This window comes from Aplidium turbinatum, chromosome 2 (genome assembly GCF_918807975.1).
Source record: "Aplidium turbinatum chromosome 2, kaAplTurb1.1, whole genome shotgun sequence".
NCBI lineage: Eukaryota > Metazoa > Chordata > Ascidiacea > Aplousobranchia > Polyclinidae > Aplidium > Aplidium turbinatum.
In genome coordinates this window covers 36,411,813-36,433,661 of record NC_137473.1, presented here as the reverse complement: position 1 = coordinate 36,433,661, position 21,849 = coordinate 36,411,813, and the positions used below count along the sequence as shown (strand labels likewise).

General features: G+C 37.1%; 1 protein-coding gene and 1 pseudogene across 2 annotated transcripts; one reads left to right on the top strand and one right to left on the bottom strand.

Annotated features, from left to right (window-relative positions):
• Positions 1-389: 389 nt before the first annotated feature.
• On the bottom strand, positions 390-6,392 carry LOC145765303 (chymotrypsinogen A-like; annotated as a pseudogene). The gene is made up of 4 exons (XR_014288557.1): positions 5,947-6,392; positions 3,621-3,812; positions 1,509-1,697; positions 390-1,262 (listed from the first exon to the last, which is right to left on the bottom strand). The product of XR_014288557.1 is annotated as a chymotrypsinogen A-like (transcript).
• Positions 6,393-9,736: 3,344 nt separating this feature from the next.
• On the top strand, positions 9,737-10,111 carry LOC145788547 (protein FAM200A-like). The gene has a single exon (XM_082600307.1). It carries the CDS (start codon positions 9,737-9,739, stop codon positions 10,109-10,111), a length of 375 nt encoding a protein of 124 aa, XP_082456433.1.
• Positions 10,112-21,849: the final 11,738 nt, after the last annotated feature.

Below are 21,849 nucleotides of genomic sequence, written 5' to 3'. Positions count from 1 at the left end.
TCCAACTTTTTTAAAATTAAAACCGAGCTGAAATTATACGGGAACATGAGTTAGAAACCGTTCTAATTTGTATTCAGGTAAAGAAATTACGAAACCGTTTTACTAAAAAACATAATTTTTCTCTTTTATCAATTTTGACAGGGGAAGCAATGCTTCCCTTGAGGATACGCCCCAGGTCTAGGGATGTCCATTTCAGAATAACGGATCCCTTACAGTAGAACCGGCTCCAAAGTTAAACAAGATCCAAGTTATGTTTTACTCTATAGGTTTAGGCAAACTATCGATAAAGCTGACATCGGTTTGCGCCTGGATTTCATCGTAGGCCTGACATGCAGCACAATCTACAATGGATTTGTGTATACTGTATTACATTAAACGTTGTTGGCCTATAGAAATTAACTATCTAGTTAAATAAAATAAATGGTAAGGCAAACGAATAAAAACGCAAAAATATCTCAAATCCGATACATAACTTCCGGAACGCTGATATGCGGTCCAGTGCATTTCATATGACGTGTTCACAGTAGTTTTTGTAAAAGATAATTGAACGGCCGTCATTGGCTTAAATTTTTCGAAACGATTGCAAAATTTGTGATCATTACCAGATTTGTAACTACAACTCCAGATCATACTATAGCTGGAATTGAGCTCAGGCTTCATTGACAAATGACAATCAGACTATTGCCTGTCAAAATGCCATATTTAAAAAAATGAAAACTTTTTCTCACTAGAATAAAGTCTAGAACCACCGACAGAGACAGGATCCTTCCGGGAAGATGATTATTGCTTTAGATCTCCGATCACTTAAGGAAGTTCTCACACATGAAAATAAACAGCAGTCATCATTCAAACTATAACACCAACCGCATGAGTATTGCGTGCAGAGTAGGCCACAAGGCTGTCAACACTGAATCGTGTTGCACGGAGGGGTCGTTCGATCCTTCATTGTGCAGCATATCCAAGTCACGTACCCCGGTATTGTGGCGAATACACCTGGAGCGGTAACGCACGTTTTTGGGCCAAAACTGGTGGCCCCATAAAGAACCCATCTGTTGTCCTGGTTCTTACACACGAGAGGTCCACCACTGTCACCTTGACAGGTCCCCATATTTTTTTCCCTGACACACAAGTGCTGCTTGTAAGATATTTGATTTCTGTAGAAGTTGTTGCAGTTTCTTTCCGACACAACCGGTTGAGGAAGTTGCTTCAATACTTTGTCGTTACCAGTATTCAGAGTCTAACCCCAGCCGGAAGCCCAGCACCTGTAAGATGACCAGTCGTAATAATCTAACAACAAACTATATCACTGGCTGATAGGCCTACACCAATGCTAATGTGAGCCAATCTTGTCAGTATAAATGTATTAAAACCAGCAATGACTACCAAAAAATGAAGCGTGTAAAAAGACATATTAGAATCAGACAGGTTGTTTTCGATGGGTAATATGAAAAAAAACAAAACTAAAAACAATACAGAAAATATTTACAGCGTCCTTTCAAAACAGTCACCTTTTACCAACTGGAGGAAGAGTGTTAACGGGAGGCAGACAGACAAAAGATACAGCTGGAAGGTTTTGGCTGGGATCATATGCATGTTGGAGTTGAATCAATGCAATGTCGTTGACAGGCCTTCTGGTGGCCGCAAACGATGCGAGATTATTTTCTGGATGAAGATGAATTCGAAGAATCCTCGTAAACCTAAAGTAGGTGATGTGACGTAATGGCGTAATACACATGCAGCGTTTCAAGGATACACAAGTGGTGAATCTCAAAGTGGATTTGACACATTGGTTAATGTTTCGATTGTCCGTGCAGTTTGCAATAAATCATTTATATTGGCTGCTTGAGGAAGAAACACTTGTGAATGTTGTGATCATTCCTCGATGTTCAAATTGAAAAGTCATTTTGCTATCTCCATTCCATGAAACCTACCGACATCTTGGGCCTCAAAACAAATTAGGAAAAGATTTAAATGATGATCATTTGTGACACAAATGCTGGCCTCGATTGCCAATATAAACAAACTAAATGTGTTTGAAAAACAAATAAAGAGTGCCATTGCTGTATGCGAAGATAAAAATTCAGACGGGACTATGAGAAGTATGATGTCAATGGCAAATTGATGTCACACATGAAGCTAATAAGCCATAAAAAAAAAAATTCCATCGCAGAGGTGAGCAGCAGCGCTGCTACTTTTTTTCAATGTAGCAATAGTGCGCTACATTTCTTTCAGCCGCACTCCCGCTACTTTCCCATTTCAAGTGAGAAAAAAATGACTCGTGTTTGAAGATTTTTTATGGGAACAATGCTTGAAAAAATCAAGGAAAAAATAATTCGACTATTGGCGTTGCGGGAAACATCAAGCCACGTTGATACCGACAAGAGTGACACCAACACCAGTCACAACTACGAGGATGAATTTTTTGGTGTGTTGGTGCCATCGCATGAAACGTCGATACGGAAAGAAAAGTCAATTGTGGAGGCCTTTTTCAGATAGAAGCAAGTACTTAAGCTTTCCCAGTGCCTATTTAAAACGTTTATTCATTAAATACAACATCTCATTCCTTCCAGTGCTGCGGTAAAGAAACTTTCCTCTGTTGGTAAACCCTTGCTGAATCCAAAGCGAGCGACTCGCATTTTGAAATGCTTGAAGGCTATTTTTGAAAAATGGGTAACAATAAAATTATATAACGACGTTGAAAAGTGTAAACGAATATCATTCGTTTTTAAAGGTCATTTTGACAACATAAAGTGCTTCCTGTGTCAGTTTAAGATAAAAGTAGCGGTTACGCACGCTACTTTAGCACGAGTACCGGTAGCGCGCTACTTTGAAAGTAGTAAATGCCAATCTGTGCTATTAGCCTACCAAATGTGGGCAGTAGCGTGCTACTTTTTTGGTAATTGTAGGGGCGCTACTTTTTGTTGGAGTAGCAACTGCAATAGCGGCGCTACGTTTGTCCAAGTTTTCGGAGATGTTTTATGGCAACAATGCGGTGAAAAAATCAAGGCAGAAAACATTTGACTGTAGCGGGAAACATCAATCCACGTTGATACCGACAAGTGACACCAACAGCAGTCAAGACTCCAAGGATGATTTTTGGTGTGTTGGTGCCATCGCATGAAACGTTGGAACGGAAAAAAAAGTCAGCTGTGGAGGTTTGAGCTTTCCCAGTGCCGATATAAAACGTCTCTTCATTAAATACAACACCCGCATTCCTCCCAGTGCTGCGGTGGAGAGACTTCTCCGTTGGAAAAGTGCCGCAGTCAGGACTCACTGGCTTGCATTGTGAAATGTTCGTATATTTGAAGGATGGAAACAATAAATTTCACCCGAAACGTGTTTTTTTAGCCTAACGACGTTGAAATGGCATTGTAAACGAATGATGGCATTCGTTGTCAAGGTCATTTTGATGTCACAAAATGCTGTCAGTTTAAGAGAAAAGTAGCAGGAGAAGTAGCAGTAGTGCGCGCTACTTTAGCCCGAGCAGCAGATGCGCACTATTTTTATCGATTTGTAGCGGGTAGCGCGCGTTACTTTATCATCAGTAGCGGTAGCGCGCTACTTTTAAAGTAGCAAATGCCCACCTCTGGCTATTACGTAATAAATATATCTTGACATACGCCGCTCCACGAGTGATCTGAGCTTTGTCGTGCCCTCCAACAATAACTCTGTATTTGGAAGGGTCGGTAGTGAGCGCAGTGCGCTGGCTATTCAAAAAGCAGTGCACAGCGGTTATAGCAAAATTTGGACCAATAAGCGAGCCGCCGCAAACGTGTCGAAACTGGTGGTATCCTGCTATACCAGACCGATAACTGCAACACAAATTTGAACAATGTTCTTCAAACAGTGTCTCTTAACAGTGTTCAAAGCAACCCTTAAGAATACGTTACAACACCATATAAACAAAGTGCTAAATAACAGAAAAAATGACTTGGTCTGGTCAACATCATGGCAAAAACAATCATCAACTTATTTCACTGACATTTTTAATAAAGTTTTTGCAGGGAGTTTTTGAAAGCGATTCTTGTTTATTATAAACTGCAACATGAGGTCTGTTGGGTTATTGGGATAAGGAAAAGTAAAGTCTTGATACAAAAGGCTCTATTGTAGTTTATTATTTCGAATGAAATTATTGAAATGAAGAAATGGGGTTAAAATTCAGCAAAGAATGAATAGTCACAATATATTAACTTATGTAGGCCTATTGGCCAAATAAAAACGAATTAAGATTGCTTTTTCTAACCATGCCTGCAGGTTGATGGATATGCAGACTTTTTTTTCAGACAGTTTCTACTTTATAAATGAAACCATTGGTTAATGGCAAACGAGCAACGTTTTGGAGGTACCGGTAGGTCTATGGTTCAAAATTAAAACCAAACTTATATCAGCAACAATCAGATTGAACAATGTAAACTAAACCTAAACCTTAAACCTAGATTAAAATAGGTTGGTTTTTGAATCTTTATCCTCGGACTGACGAAGCCTTGATAGGTTATTCCTGATAGTTTCGCATACATGTAGAGGTTCTTGACGCAGGGCCGGTTACCGAGATTGACAGAGTGAAATTTCCGATTGTTGCCGGGAAATTATTCCATTCACTAGGTGCCGCTGAATGGAGAGCAGTCCTGAAATGCGTTGCTCAAGCGCGCACACCCCGAGAGTCGAACCAGCGCCGCGAGATCTTGATCCGGGCGCGTAACCACTGAGTTAACGGGGCGGAATATAAAATTGCAATTTCATAGCTAAACCTTTTAGCATACATACAGGAAGCTAACCATTAGATTCAGTGGTCTCCAATCTTTTTAAGAAGCGATCCCAATATAAATGAAAATGATTTTCAACATTTACATGCGACCCCATTTTGTTTTTCAGACTTCACACCGTCTGTAACTGTAACGACACTCTGGACTGAAAAGGTGTTTTTCAGTCCAGAGTGTCGTTACAGTTGTAGTGCCAAGTCAAATTTATCTTACAATTTTTCATTTACGTATAGCCTATTGCAGATTGAATCCCTGATGAGGACACACGTACGTGTCGAAAACGTTTGAGTTTATTATGTTATATATTTTATTTTGTGTTTAATACATTATGTTAAACACGCTAAACTTTATGACAGATTACACATTACACACTTTGGTTTGCCATTAAATTATGTAAAACCAAGTTTTAAAAAAGCCTCGTCATAGGCTATGATCTTTTTCTGGTATTTTTTTGCTGCCATTTTGCTCTAATATTTAGCTATAGGCCTACTTACTAGCTACAAATTACCATTACTAGCTGCAAAGCAAACCGTAAGCAGCCGATGAAATGTCTGCACACTACACCTGCATAAATAACCATTCGCTCGTTCTGGAGTCACCTTGAATAATAAAAAGTTAGTCTAAACTAGCATCGTGAATGCTTTTGCTCTGTCGTACTTGTCGCAACTATTCCGTTTTTGATTATTGCTTATTTGTGACCCGAGGTAGCAAGCTGTAGTTCAAAACACAGGCAAAGGTTGCGAACTAGAACAAAAAAGTATCGGTCTTTTTTTCGGTAATGAATTGAAACAGTAACAAATTGAATATGGTGAGTTGTGGCGACCCCAGGAAAAGTTAAGGTGACCCCACTTTGGGTCGCGACCCACAGGTTGGAGACCATTGCATTAGAAAATTGAAGATATCTTTATTCTTTCACTGACAAAGTCACATCTAAACCTTAGTTCTGGTCTAAACTCTTGCTTGTGCATATAAATAGACGATTATTGAACTAATAATCCACTTTATACAAAATGTATTGCCCAATATAACCTTTTAACCCAAACATACAATAAATTAATCTAAAAATATAAGTCACACATTAATATTAAGTCCCTGTTATATAACAGAGAGTGACTACACGTTTAGTTATTTAAGTCAGTCTGTTGTATTAAAAAATAAATTGAAAAGTTTGTTTTCATAAACATACTTTACCAAACTGATTTGCCATGGCCAAGAATGTGGTCTTGCTTCAGATCCACCCACAATTCTAGTTGAAATGAGATTAGGTTCAACTTTTGACCTCCCACACTGCAATTTCTGAGTTGTCCAATAGGAATTATTTAAAGGAATGTTTGTAATGGTTCCTGTAGTATTAGACTCACCAGATGTAGATAAAATAATGGCCAAAAGTATCCCGACAAAAGCTACTGTACATAAAAAAGCTACAACGAGGCTGTACTTAGAACTGAAAGGTCCATATTTCACTGGTGTTGATGACATGTTTTGTCTAGTTATATCAGAAGCATTTGTTATTTTGTAACAATGTAGGCTATTTTTAACATTCAGTGTGGAATAATATTTTCAAAAACATTTTCGTCCACCAAGCTGGTTGCTATAAAACACTGCAATGCTCAAACATAAATGTTGTTCTAATTTCATCTGCATAAATGAGCATAAGACAAAGTTTACAAATAAAACGTGTGAAAACAAAAGCAATGTTAAAAACTAACAATGATTTTTTAATCATAGAAATTTGCTAGACAATGAAACAAGTGTATTTTAACTGACTAAAACATGTTGTGATCTGTTCCGGGGGCTAATTCACCTTACGTGCTGAGTGAATTTGTTGTGCTCACATCTAGGCGTAATTTCTTGAATTCACGCCTCGCTTTATTTTTCTTTGGCGTTTATCTGCAGGAAAGGCGCCTTCCTAAAAGAAAGGCAAAACTCTTTAGTTTTCTTTCAGCTCAGTGTTTTAATTTTTTAACTCCAACACTCCTAATGGAGCGTATGTCAAGGTCGTCGAAAGACGCTTGCTAAGTTCAGGGAGCTTGTCAAATAAGTCTCCTATCCTGTCTAGCAGATTTTGGACCAGTGCTTCTCAAACTTTTTCAGCTTGCAGTACACCGAAACAATAAAAAAATCGCGGCACACTTACTACAAAAACAAAGTTGCTTTAAAAAAGATTATTCTGCTAATTTTAATGCGATGGATGTGCCTGTTTTTGGGAACAAATAAGATTGAAACGAGGTTCCGTCGTTGCCAAGCACACCCACATTTCGTCGTCAATTCTAAGAAGTCTCTCCCACTTTTTGCTTTTTATTTCAGTCAGAGTGAAAAATCTATATTCACAGAGCCATGAATTGATTGATTGAATCTTTATCCTCGGAAAGCTTCTTGCAGAGCTTAATCCTGGCAGTTTCGCATACTTGTAGAGGCTTTGAATCACTGACGCAGGCCCGGTCACCGAGATTGACAGATTGAAGTTTCCGATTGTTGAAGTCTTGTTGCCAGGGAACTATTCCATCCATTAGATGCCGCTGAATGGAGAGCAGTCCTTAACCTGCGTTGCTCAAGCGCACACCCCGAGAGTCGAACCAGCGCCGCTTGATCTTGAAGCTTCTTCGTTCCAGAAGTGACGCGCTAACCAATTGAGCTATCGGGGCGGACCCGATACAACACATGAAGATGCAAACGGCAAGATTATTTTGATGGCTTTTGCACTAAGAGTCATTCCATTATAATTCAACAAATTTTGAAGAAATTTTATTCCACCATCTCTTAGATTTTCTTTATTTTTACATATGCTATTTTAGAATAATATTCATAACTGTTGGAATTTTTTTTGATACCTTGTGTCATTATCAAGTTATCGCAATTTAAAATTTTACATTTTTGCCACTAGTGGCGCCATTGTGCGTGGGAATATTTTGAGAAAATGCTCTAAAGTCACCATTTCTTGTCCAATTATTATGAACAAAGTGTCTATTCCCATGTTCTCATGGGTGAGGAATTCAATTATGCTACTAAAATATCAAAAAAACAATTGCTTGATATGAAAATCCCTATGTTATTTTTTTAAATTTCCTCAAACTTTAAGGCCCCCCCACTCCCCCATAATTGCATAATTTTTTTTCTGATTGGCTCCATTTTGTAAAGTGATTGTTTATTTACCAAGAAATGAAAAATCTTTCACTGAACTTTTCTCTAAGAGCTTTTATCACATTAACAACCTATCTAAAGTTGTTTACTTAAATTACTTCCCAGCAAACTCTGGGAAGTAATTTTGAAGTGCCAACTGTAGTCCAGACAATGTGCTTATGATTTCAGGAATAATTTCCTTTTTTAGTGGAGATTTATTAATAGCAAGGAAGGAATCAAAGATTTCCTTTGAAACTTTAGATTTCCACAAAGTCAACTTTTCGTCCAATGACCGTAGCTTAGCTGTTGCTGTGGATTATGTTTTCTGATTGCCCTTGGACAGTGGAGTTGAAACTGTTCAGTTTATCAAACAGGTCAAAAAGAAACAGAACTTTCAGCCACCAACCTTCCTCATGAAGAGAAAATCCGAAGTATTTTTTTCTGTTCTTCCATGAAGAAAATAACTTGAGCTTTCAACTGGACCATGCAATTCAACACTTTTCCTTTCGAAAGCCAATGTACCTCAGTGTGATACAGCAAACACTCATAGCCTACTCAGATTCCATGGCTTTGTAAAGTTGAGAAAAAAGGCGACTTTGTAGCGGTCGAGATTAAATGAAATTCACCACTTGGCTAACTTGATTCATGATGGCTGGTACACATTAAGGCAAACATTTGGTCACGAGAGCTTCTCTGTGGATCATGCAATGCACAATTACAACATCTGAACTTTTTTGGATCACATATACAACAAATTCTCTGTTTTTACCCTCCATCAAAGGACAACCGTCGGTACATGTGACATGTGCTATTGTGCAATACATGTGACAAGTGGTAGCCTAACTGTCTTATTTAAATGAAATAACATAAATCACCAACTGTACAATGACTTATAACCCGACACACATGGCATTTCACTACAACACTCAATGTTCCTTAACTACTTATAAGCTAACTAGTTGCTGGTGTTTTAGGTCTAGGTCTAGGGCAAGAAGTGTTCTAAAAATAACAACAGTAGGCTACCGGTAGTTGTTGTGATAAACAACAGAGCCTGTGTATTTGGCAAATGTTGACGTCGCTTGAAAATAATTTAAGGTGGAAGTTGTAATTGCAAGCCTATGACTAAAAGCATGTCTGCGAAACTTTGTGAAAAACAATTTCAAACGTGTCCTGAGAGTTTAGTTTACCTTTTTAAAGTAAACTAAACATAGGTAATTAATCTAAATTCTCAGGACACGTTTGAAATTGTTTTTCACAAAGTTTCGCAGACATGCTTTTAGTCATAGGCTTGCAATGACAACTTCCACCTTAAATTATTTTCAAGCGACGTCAACATTTGCCAAATACACAGACTCTGTTGTTTATCTCAACAACTATTGTTGTTATTTTTAGAACACTTCTTGCCCTAGACCAGCGGTTCCCAACCTGTGGGTCGCGACCTCAACTGGGGTCGAATGACAATTTTCCTGGGGTCACCTGAGGCCTTCTGAAAAGTTTAGAATTTCATTAGTTTAGAAATTTAGAAAGTTAACTCTTAACAATATGGGAAGTTCACCATAGAGTGCATCGCGATTTTACCAGAGTCTAGTAAAAATCGCGATTTTACAGAACACCCTGAGCAAAAATAATGCATTTTTTAAGCAAAAGTTGGACTTGAAGTCGCGATTTTTGTTGATATTTGTGAGAAAAAAGTTAAATTTTCAAACATTGAGCAGCTAGGACGCAAGTTGAGAGCTAGGCTATTATTTCTGCATCAGTTGATAGCCCAGGAAAGCCAGTGTAGGCTCAGTGGCGTAGCAGCCACTTGGCGGTTCTGACTCTGCGCCAGGGGCGGCAGGCTGCAAGGGGGTGGCAAAATGAGGCTGCACAGTGCATTCACCATCAGAGTTGAAGATGTTCCTGAGAATGCACAAGAGGAGTTCATTGAACTCATTGCCAGGGATACAGCAAAAACTGATTTTTCTTCAATGTCAGTTACCAAATTTTGGATCAAAAGTTTGCAGTCATATCCCGTTCTGTCTGAGATCGCATTGCGCCTGATTCTTTCTTTTCCAACAACATACCTTTGTGAAACAGGCTTTTCAAGCTTGTTGGTTATCAAATCTACTAATAGACTTGGAGCTTACAGGAGCAGACTTGATGCAGAAGACGATCTGCGTTGTGCTCTTGCAAAGGCTGCTCCAAGGATTTCAGATCTGGCTAAAAAGAAGCAAGCACAGCCTTCTCACTGAACAAATTGTTGTGTTGATTTGTTTTGTTGTTTATTTATTTATTTAGAAGTCAAATTTAATATATAGCCTAGTAGCCTACTAGTTAGCTCCAAAAGTGCAGTGAAGGAGAATCAACGCAATTAATTTTATTCTTGGGGTCACTGCACCTTGGCAAATGTTATAAAAGGGTCACGGCACCAAAAAGGTTGGTAACCGCTGCCCTAGACCTAAATGACTCCTACTAAAACTTGCACGAAACCTCCAGATTTTAGTTTACAAAGTATGACGAAACGAAATTCACTTTTGTACTGTAGTTGTCATCATTTCTTTAATAAACCATGTTTGAAACTCTTGGTGAGTGAAAAAAAATCGGTCTCTCATGTAAAATATTTACACATGCGTTTTTCATTTCTCAAAACCTTTAGTTTAGAACAGGTGGATAAAGCCAGTAGCAGTAGGAATATTTATTTCTGTCTTCATAAAATTTAAAACATAATTTTAAACACTAGCTCTGGTTTAACTGGAAATATAAAAAAACTACTGTCAAACTTGTACATTTATTTTTTAAATTTCTGTTTTGAAATAAGATGCAGCCCTTTTCTGACTGGCATGTTTTTTCAAACTTCACACTTGCATGCTAACTTAACCCTATAATGACAGGGTTGTAACATCAAATGCACAAGAACATAGCACACACAATGGATGAAGAAGCACGAAATCATAACATGAAATTAAATGATACATTTCTTTCGAAAGCTTGTATTGTCCTTGTCCGTATTTGGTACACAGTTTGATTGATTCGCACTAATATGTTTTGCAACTTTGTCATTACCTTCTTCTGTCAAAATCAGGGAAGCAATTTATTAAACTAAGATTATCGGCAGATTTAGTGGCATCTAAGAAAATAGCTTACATAAAACAATCCACTCACATCTATAAAAAAGAACAAACAATTTTCTTTTGATTTGTGAATTCGAGATTAGCGTTTTGAATATGTATTATCGAAATCCATGGTTGTGGCGCCAAAGCGATTGTGATGATGCATCCTTTCAGGAAAATCTAACTAACCTTACGCACTGAATGGTAGGAATATTCATTCTCATTGATTTTGGCGTCTAATGCATTTAAGAATGGAAACATTTTTTTACTTTAAACTGTTAATTAAGTAACATCCTTTTAGCTTTTGAAAGATAGCTAACTAGTGCTTTCTCTCAAACGTCCTGAGTTTCCTTATTGAACAAACAAATTTTATATTTGTGACTGACTCCCTTTCAGCCCAGAACCATTTGAAGTCAATCCTGACCTGTTAGTAAAGATATTGAGTGCGATTAAAGGAAAAATATTATCAAAAATGAAGCTTCAGACGGTTTATCTTGGTTTTAATGCTTTGAGGCCCATTGTATCATATAGGCTATGCAACATGAAGTTTGGGCCCTTCTTGCACCTCCTTAGATATTGCAAAACTTACTTTTTTAAATAAAAACCTGGTGTCGTCATTGAGCTACAGTTTTTTGTTTTTTTTCTTGAAAACGGATTAGTGGATGAAAGTCACATGACTTCAGCCAGTTTTGATTTTTTCGAAGTATGAACTGTTTAAATAAGTTGAGAAGTAAAACACACAAAAGTTAAAGAAGGTAGGCCTACCTTGTATTATCAGGTAAGTGACTTTGTTGTTTTGTGCTAAACATATTCTGTTAGAGCTAATCATTTATTGTAAGTTCATTTTGAATGGAAATTTTTGATTTTACTTTATTTCATAAACATTTAAAATCTGATGTTGCATGGGTGCAACATTGGGCTTTAGCGCTTTGCATGCCACCTCCTCCCCTGCCGGCTCCACTGCTGCCAAGCCAAAATGTGTGCTGTGTTATGCAGTATTGTCGAACGAATCTCTGAAGAAAAACAAACTGAAGAGACATCTGGAAACGAAACCAGACGAAACACTCGCAACATGTGAAAAAAAAATCGAATTTATTTTCAGCACCGAGAAGCGGAACTGAAACTAAGCTGACTTTTCTCACCAACGAATCCAGCGCTTTTAGTCACCAGTTGTTTGGTGACTAAAAGTACTTAGGCAACTGTGTAGGCTACTACAACTGGTTGTCTGTGTCGTTTTCTATTTCATGCATATCAGAAAAAATACATTTTTTGATGTTTGAGGCTTGAGTCGTGAGATGTTCATAAAACTCAGATTTGGGTCGCGCTCAAAAAAGTTTGAGAACCACTGAGACCTACGCTATGGCCATATGCGATCATACAAGAAACTAGGATTGGGAGCAGAGTTGCCAGGTAATCCTGGAGACATTTAGATAGTAAAGTAAATGTCCCATACTCAGATACTGAGCTTTGGGGAATGAGAATATAAGGTTCTCATTATAGTAAGCCTTCGGCACTAAGGAGAGTAGGGTGGCCAGTTCCTTTCTCTCGACAGCCTTTACTTCAGCAACTACGCCCACCCAGCTTATACACCCTGGGTAGAGGTGAGCGGTGTTTTTCAACAACCAGCTGAAGCCGGGAGTCGAACCAGGTTTGCATAATCGGAAAGCCTACGCCTTATCCGTTGCGCCATCTCACCGCCCATTTAGATAGTATTTCTTTGAAATTCGGACAATATTTCTTTGAAATGTGGACATTTCAGGATAAATAATGAAAAAAAAATTATAGTCCAGCAGTTCACTGATATCACAGGAAATTAAACGTTTGCACAAAAAAAATGTCCTAATGACATGCTAGCCGTCGAATACAGTAGGCTATATAAAATTAGGCTATTCCATCGTTTTTGTCCAAATTTAAAGCCACCTGACAACCCTGATTGGAGGGATTTTGGTCTAAATGTTAATATTGGAGGATTTTAGTCATTAATACTGATTATCAGAGACATTGACAGGGTATTTTCAAAGAAAAAAACTCTGTCTACATTCAACCTCGGTACACCATATCAACAATATTGTTTGTTAATCATCACTCAAGACCCAGTGCATTATGCATGCAACGTGTCCCAAAACTTGACCTAAAACGGAAGTATACAAAAAGGCGTTTTTGGTTTAAATGAGTCTCAAAAAGAGGAGCGACGTGATTTTGGGGTGGCGATGCACCCTGGAGAGAAGTCCACCAGCTTAGGTAGCGGGAGCCAGGCTGCTTGAATACACTTTGCGCTCTAATAATAAACTTAAATAAATGTTGTAGCTTATAAAAGTAGTTTTAAATTTTGCGGTAAAATCACACTCGATAGGAAAGGAAAAAAATTACTGTTGCTGTTATATTATCTCCAAAGCGGCATGCACGAAACAGGAAGCAAAAAAATAACAAACGCAGCAGAGTCAACTAATGATCTGAGTTTAAAGTGTTTCATCTCTTTCAAAAGCATTCATTGCCATGGTTTGCACTTCATCAGCAGGTTCCTTTATGCGCAGTTTCGCAAATGAAGAAAAAGCAGCAAAATAACTTTGATCAGAATGCTGCATATATACGATCCATACAAGTGTTCAGAGGGACTGCAGCACCACAGAGAAGTAGGCTATAGCCATCGCCAATGTAGGAATAATTGTAGCTTTTATAGTAGGGCTACCATATGTCCTCTTTTAGAAGGATTTGTCCTCTTTTTTCATAAAATATGAATTGTCCTCCGAGGACACTTGAAAATGCTCAAATGTCCTCTTTTTTGCATTGCTATTATTTTCAAAAGAGTTATATTTTTATGTGACGTTTGACGAAAGCTAAATAAGGCTAAGCAACGATACCAAAAAGGAAAATACAAACGAATTTATTTTCACACGAATCAGTTCAATCATAAACAGCTAAAAATCGATTTCGATCAGCTAGTAGCTAGAAAAAAAAGGAGTATGAAAAGTATGTTTTCTGTGAGCTGTGGCAGAAGTAGGCGCTCCTTGTTTAAGAAAAATGTTTATTGACTTTGAAGTTGACAATACTGTACATTGCTTGCTGTGGGTATGGTGGTTACATTAATTTCTTTGACAAACGAAGGCACTGTTACTCGATGACCATGTCAGATGTACTTCTATTGTTCGACTCTTGTGTTGCTTATCTGGATGAATAGACCACTAATTTCATTTTCCAAGTTCACATCCTTTGATTGGATGCTTATTTTGTCTTACACCAAAGAATAGGATAATGATTTTCAGCGGTGTGTGCAGTATACTGCATTTTACTTGCTTACTAAACATGTCCTCTTTTTGGATGATGAAAATATGGTAGGCCTATAGCCTACACTATTTCTTGCAATCGCATCAACGTTATAAGTCGTAAATGTTCAACAACCAGACGCAACCAACATTAAATAGTGACAAGTGCAGGACGATGAAGTTAACTATTATTGTTTATAGAAATACTGTATTAGCATTGTAATAATTAAGAGTATGAGAATAATTTATGAACACATTTAACCATTAAGTTTGGAATCAGAACCATTATGAGGCTAGTTTTGGCACGGTACTAATAACATAAAAGATATGTTGTGTTTTCTACAAAGTTTCGAGCTTAGCAAGAGTTCCTGGTCTCTAAAATCATCCCTGTCGGAGTCCAAAAGTACTCTCTGGACCTCCTGTCTACGCTACTGTTTGGTATGCATTTATTTCTGCATCAGAATTTCACAAGGCGGGTAGCCTATCACAGATGCGTGGTATCTACTGGTATCATTACTTATCACTGTCTTCGAAAAGAGATGGAAAGAGTTATGGTAACTTATAGTGTATCACAAGTTAGATACGAAAGTAGTTTTATGAATCAAATCTTCAGTTACAATTGTCATGAGTATTGCCGCCATCCCATATACAGCAAAAAATGTCGATTTTACATCGTTTTAACGTTGCTATATACATTGAACAATGTACAAAGAAGGATTTCTTTGCTGGCTGGGATTATTAATAAATTCTACCGACGTGAGAACCTCACAGTGTGAAAAAAATTGAAAAAAACTCAACATTTTTGTTAAAACAAACGCTGCATAAATATCGACAGTTTTCGACACAACATCTCATACCGACACCACGCATTTTTTTAAAACAATTCCTTACACGAAATAGTTGAAATTTTAAAATTACTTTTGATTATTTCAAATATGGAAATTCAGCCGCATTTTCCTATCCGTTTTTCGTATTCAGGCTTCTTTCACCTGGTGAACGTAAATTTAGATGAAGTGGTCGAGAAGAAAAGGAAGTCATTTTTGTGTCCAATTTTAGGCCTGTCTGTGTCCTTTCAAAAACACAGCTGCATGCGATCGAGAGGTATCGATTCTCGTCCGTTCAGGCCTCGTACCAAGGCATTCACTACTCGGTCATGCAGCCGACATGTAGCATATGTTCTTTTAACTCTCAAATGCCACACTAATTGCTTGATTAACTCTTACACTATGTCCAGCTGTATTTCCACCCAATGGTGATATTATTTTTTTTTCAAATCTAAAACATACAATAAGGCAATAGACCTACATAGGCTACAACACAACATAAAAAATACTTTTCGATTCTGGCTGTTCATCAGACATCAAATTAAAATCATAGTAGGCCTACTAAGTTTTTGAACAATTCTTTACATCACAACATAAATAAGATTTTATAAGTATTAGCCACAATGTTTAGTTGTGGTGAATTTGAAAGTCATTAGATAGACAAGTACTAGACTTAACCGGCGCTGCTTTTTTAGATAACATTTATAGTTCTAGTTTTACGGCAGTTGAGTATAATGTAACATCCAATGTGCATTGTGCATGTGCCAATTGTGCCATATATGCAAGCTGGTGACAGGTTAAAGTCTGATAATTACACGAACTGGGTTTAAAAATTATTAAAAGCCGATAACTAAGTGATAAAGGCTTACAACAATAATATAGTTTCTATGAATAGCCTCGCCCAGCTTTTTTTTTATCTTGTATTTTTTGATACATCATACATGATTTATTGGTCATACAATAGCAAACATACATCTTTCTTACATTAGTTCGAAAAACAATTTCGGTGAAGGTAAACGTAGAAGATAGCTTAAATAATTACGCGATGATGCACATTAAAACCTTTCAAAATAAGTCTTGTAAGTAGACTAACTTTCTAACTGTCTCACCTTTGCGTACAGCGCTGCTTTTTCTTTTTGCATGTAAGGCAGCAATTCAGATAACCTGCACCTTTGAACTTTTGTAAGTAATGCATTACCTCACCGTAAGGCTTTGTTCAAGGTTCACATTTCATGTTGGTCAAAAAAATAGTGCTGTATAACGATGAATGATAGTATCTGGCAAGGCCTTTGACTAGATAATTTGAGCTCGGTACCAACAAGACCCTTGGGTCCTACATCAAGACGCTTCTAAGAAAACGTTTACCATATCTAAAGAATACGCGGTGGTTTGTTCGAGTTTCTGGGGCCCTTGGAAAGATTGCGGGACCTTAAAAAACTATGAGGGTCCCGGCAGCCAGGGTAGGTTATGGGATGGAATGGAAAACGTTTCTTTTCATGTTCCATCCTGAGGTTTTCTTTCATCCCATTTCCATTCTATCACAAAAATGTCTTCCATCTTCCATCTGCATTTTTGTGGTTTCTGCATTGTTATGCCACAGATTATAGGCTAAATTTAGGCTATAAATTTACATCTACATCTATGATTTTGTTTCGATGCAACTTTAACACTTCTTGTGCATGAAGTGCAGCGAGATGAAAAGCTTTAGAGAGGCTGTTTTCCGCATTCTGTCAACTCATGTGAAACATCAGGGGCATCTCACTAGATAATTGTTTGTTTTTTTTCGATGCCTCCTGGTGTATCATCAACATGATTTTGCAAGTTGAGGGGCGTAAAAACGGCTGCTTTTGTGTGTTCTGCTTTCGCGGTGATTTCTGTCCGATGTACGTTTGAAGTTTGAAAGGGGTAACTTTACTCTTTCTTTTATTGTTCAAAATCTATTTAAATTTGTAAGGTCACTTTGGCTTACATAACTGCCTTTTTTTTCGCTGCTTTTATGGTGTAGCTTCAGATTGGATAAAAGTTGTGTATTTAAACGTTATATTATTAGTTTGTAGAACGCTGCAAATGTTCTTTAAATCCGGTTTTGCTCCATGTCTTGTCATCTGATTGTTACTATAATTCCACATTTTTTATTCTTGATAACAGTATTTTCTATGTTCATTGAAATAGCCTGCGTGGTGTTGCTTTTATTTGTTATCTTATGTGGTGACTGGTGTGAATTTGAATTCTATGGACTTTGTGTCTGATGCAAATAAATAACGGTAATACTAAGTTTGTACAATGAACCGTACCGGCATGTGAAGCTATACAGAATTAAACTTTTTTTATAAACTTGATTGATTGATTATACAGTATTGTCACAGTACGCGCTTTGGATGGATGCTGCCACATAATGTTATTGTTTTTCAGGCTGTTTTGTTAATTGTTTAAATGTTCAAACAAATAGAATCATTTAAGCGCGATGTAGTGCATTTAAATAACTGAAGCTATGTATTAGCCTACTGAGTTCAATTCAGTAGGCCTACGCCACATCCCTAAGAAGGGCCGTAGGTATTTTTCTCTAATTTAGAGCAGCATATAACTGTTCATAATCATGAGAGAAATCAAGGGCTACAGTCGAAGGTGCGCCAGTCCACAATTGACGGCATGCCTGTGTCTTGCCTGTATAAGCTCTTGAGCAATGTCGAACCGGCACCCTTTCCAACCAGGGCTCTCACCACTCGGGTACGGTGTACGCTACAGTTCTCAAACAATCGTTCAGGGAAAAATCGCGTTGGTTCAACACGAATCGAAAATTGAATGACTTCATAATAAAGCTTTGGTAGAGAGTTTGCTTTGATGAACCATAGACAGACAAAACTAAGTAACTTTAACGGGTTTAACATAATGTCTTACACAAAAAACATAACATAATTAAAATGAACTCATACGTTTTCTACAAGTGGGCTATAGCCTACTTGTGTCGTCATCAGGAATTAAAATCTGCAGTATATATGAAATGAGAATTATAAGATAAATCTGACTATGCACTATCCTATAATGTGATTTCATTGATGTAATTTGCTCTGCTTAGCATTGAGCACTTTTTGTAATATTAATAGTATTTATTGTTTAATTCTCATTTTATGTGAAGGCTATTGCAGATTTGTAATTCCTGATGAGGACACAAGTACGTGTCGAAAACGTTTGAGTTTATTTTAATTATGTTATATTTCTTTGTGTAATAAAATATTTTCCATCTTCCTTCCCAAAATTTGCCTTCCATTCCATTCGATTTCCTGGCCATCTAAACAAAGCAAAGGAAGATACAGTGGAAGAATTTCATTACCTTTTAATACTTGCACTGTATTATTAATATCTGTGTTGAATAGACTACTTTAAGACGATAAATTGTGTGACGTGTGTTAAGATAAAGAAACTCAAAGTATGTTTATACTGGTAGGCTTTCTCATGTTGTTGACGCTTGCTGAATCACCACAAGCAAGATTGCTTTCCAGCAGAAACGTTTCAACCAACAGCCTTTTTTCTTGTCCATTCGAGATCAGTGACCAAGCTCAGCGATGTTGCGACAAACTCACCAAAATTTTTTCCACCTTTAGTCCATTTCACACTGATTTTACTGGCTCTTGTTTTTATTCGGAAGAAATCATGATGCTCGGAGCCTTTCTTGGCACTTTGAAAGCCTGGAATTGCTCACAGTTGAAAGAGCAATGCAACAAAAAAACATATTATAACAACCCGACAATCGGTCTGGTGTACGACAGATTTTGCAATATTTCTGGTTTGTCAAATAAATCTCAAAACGAAAGATTTCTTAATTTAAGATTTAAAAATTGCTCCTGGAATAAAAGGAAGAATTTCGTTCCATTGCAAAACTCTGCATTTGTTGATGCATATTATGAAGATACATCAGATAATATGCCTTTCTGTGGTTTTGTGAAGTGTCATTACATACCCAACATTCCACTTAACAAAGTATCTACCTGGAACTGCATGCCAACAAGGTAAGAAAGTTAGAAATTGCATTTTCTAAAATCAAGCAGGCCTAGGCTATTTTTGTGTGACAGATGGATAAGATAAATGTTATAGGCTAGGCCTACAGTGTTTTCTCAATAAAGGCCCGGAAAGCGTGCTCAGCAATGTTTTAAACCGCTTTCTTGCATTCAACTTCTTTCTCTCGAATCGAGCATACCTTTCACTGTCAGAGTGGTCGTTTAATATTTTTTTCCATTTAATACCGTATGTCTGATTATAATTATTGGCGTTTAAACGATGGATAACCAAATCTAAGACCCAAAATAGTCTACAACTGTATAATGGTGTACACAATGGGGCATTGTGCCATGCACCATTCTTCAAATTTTTAATCATGCTGGCATGCGGTGCTTGCGCAGTTCATTGATTTCTTCCAAAGCTTTCAGATTTGCTATGCTGTCGAGTCAACTGCTAATCTGTTGACTATAAAACTAAGATTCAATTCGGCCAAGCAAGGCCACTTTTCAAATTTAGTGCAGTGAGGTCGGTTTTAAAATTAGATCATAAAGTTAGCCATTTTCTATTTTCAGTTAAAATGATAAAGACATTGTAAAATATCTCTAAAATTTCTATCTAGAAAGCATGACAATAAAATACGGCCACAATTCGCTTAAAACTAAATCACATGGCACTGATTTGCTAAGTCTAATTTTGATTAATCTTACAGATGACTTATAATGAGAAAGAGCTAACTAAATTTTATGACTAAATGAAAATGAAATATGTCTTGCGTATGGAACCAGCGGAACATAGGATCAACATTACACAAAAAATTGAGTAGCCCTACGAAAATGAATTAATTTTCATTGCACACAACTTTTAGTTCAGCGAGGAGATATTTCATTGACAATTATATCTGCAAAGCAGGGACTTGTAAACTTGTAAAAAACAATTTTAGAAGGACGTTGATGTTAGACATCAAGCTTTCAAGTTATACATGAGTCGGCAATTCTTGCACAAATTTCACAGAAACAGTATAGACAAAAGTGGTTTATAGCCTCTATTCACAGGACGACTGATCAGAGAAAATGCTTCAATGAATTAAGAGGCAAAATATTTGCTCCAAAAATGAAGTCTCGACAGTCATTTAGAGATGTTGTTGGACTACATAGGCTAGTTTCTTTTGTGTTTTTTTCTTCAAAAATTTAGTAGATAATCATGAGGAGGGCCGTATGAGCTCCATTTCGCCCCCTCCCCCCCCAGAAGTTCACCAGTGGCCCCTTATGTTTCATAATCGCTCTTAAAAATAAGTCCAGAAAGCGTTTAGGGCCCGCAAACTCTTTCAATGTGGGAAAGGATATTTACGTTTATTATTTTAGCAAAGAGTAAACAACTCTTCAGATTTTTTAGAAAAAAAATTTAATGACAATGTAGTAGCGGATCCACAAAAAAGTTTAGGAAAGACCGACTTTTAGCAAAGCAGAATTTATAACATAAAAGAACAATGCGAAACTCAATGTCCGAAAATGTAAAATTGGAAGGGGAAGGGGGTGTGAGGAGCTTGCTCTCCACAGAATTTTGACAAATATAATCTTGTTTTGGTCACTTTTTAGGCATTTTTAGGAGCAGTTATATTTTTTTTTGTCAAGATGCACACTTTGTATGTAACCAAATACATCAAGTTAAAATTGAATTGGGCAGAAGTTTTAGTTTAAATTTTAAGTTAACCTACCAGCATTTCCAAAAAAAATTCATTTACGACCGCAGAAGGAGTTCAGTAATTTATTTCTTGAAAGTTTGTACAGTATAGCCTAGCCTGTACAATATAGATAGAACTTCGAAAATTTATCTGAGATATCCCTATTTTCACCGATAGCATTTTCTCTTCATAACCTATCTCGATTTGTGGGACACAAAAAACTTTTCACTCCTTAATCCCCAACTATAGATGTCTAGCACAGTAAGAAGAATAAAATAGAAAAAAAACAACAGAATAAAACGTGTTTGAGAGGGCGAAGCAAGAGAGAAAATTTTACAAAAACGGAAAAAAATGTATATTAAATGTTACCGGTAGACCTACATGTGAAATTACAAGCCGAAAAACGGTCCGCGAACTAAATATGCGTGGGCCCCTAGGCAGAGATAAGCCCCCAATCGTAGGTTGGAAAGCAGTAAATACGGTCTTGCATGATTCAATCTATTGCATATCGAGCTTCTGTAGCAGACTTTTTATTTTTAAACTGTTAAAAACACTAAACAGACTAAAATGAATAGGCCCATATTCAGCCGAGGACCCCAGCCAGAGAATACGGGGCGGTTAACACGGCCCTGATCATAAAAATACCGTGACAACTTTCTACAAGCACATGACAAGCATGGATGCATAAACTTGTTCAAAATGCAAATTTTTAGCTTCTTGCATTGATCCCCATGGTTTTGACTATAAAAATCCAAAAAAGACAACCATTTAGCTCTCAGATGATAGGATACCCTGTCTCAAGAGCTCTAAATATTTATATTTATTTTTTTGAGTTAGCTTATTAGGCTTATTTATTGCTACTTGCTTTATAATTAAAACAATGCTGTTTTGTATCGCTGGTTTAAGGTTTATCATTGAGCCACAATAGCCAGAATAACTATTTGATTGAAGTTGACAGACTTGGCACCGAAATATGATGAAGCGTTAGCTAAACAAAACTTTATGAGATATTATGAAGTTGCAAAAGTCTTTATTTAATCTGTTTTTAAAAGAAGAGTAGTCTACTAATATTTGGTTTCAATTCTTTGCAGCTGCCGAGTTGGAAACGTCGTTACA

Coding starts and splice junctions, on each gene's coding strand:
- LOC145788547 (XM_082600307.1), top strand. CDS start 9,737: ATGAGGCTGCACAGTGCATTCACCATCAGAGTTGAAGATGTTCCTGAG.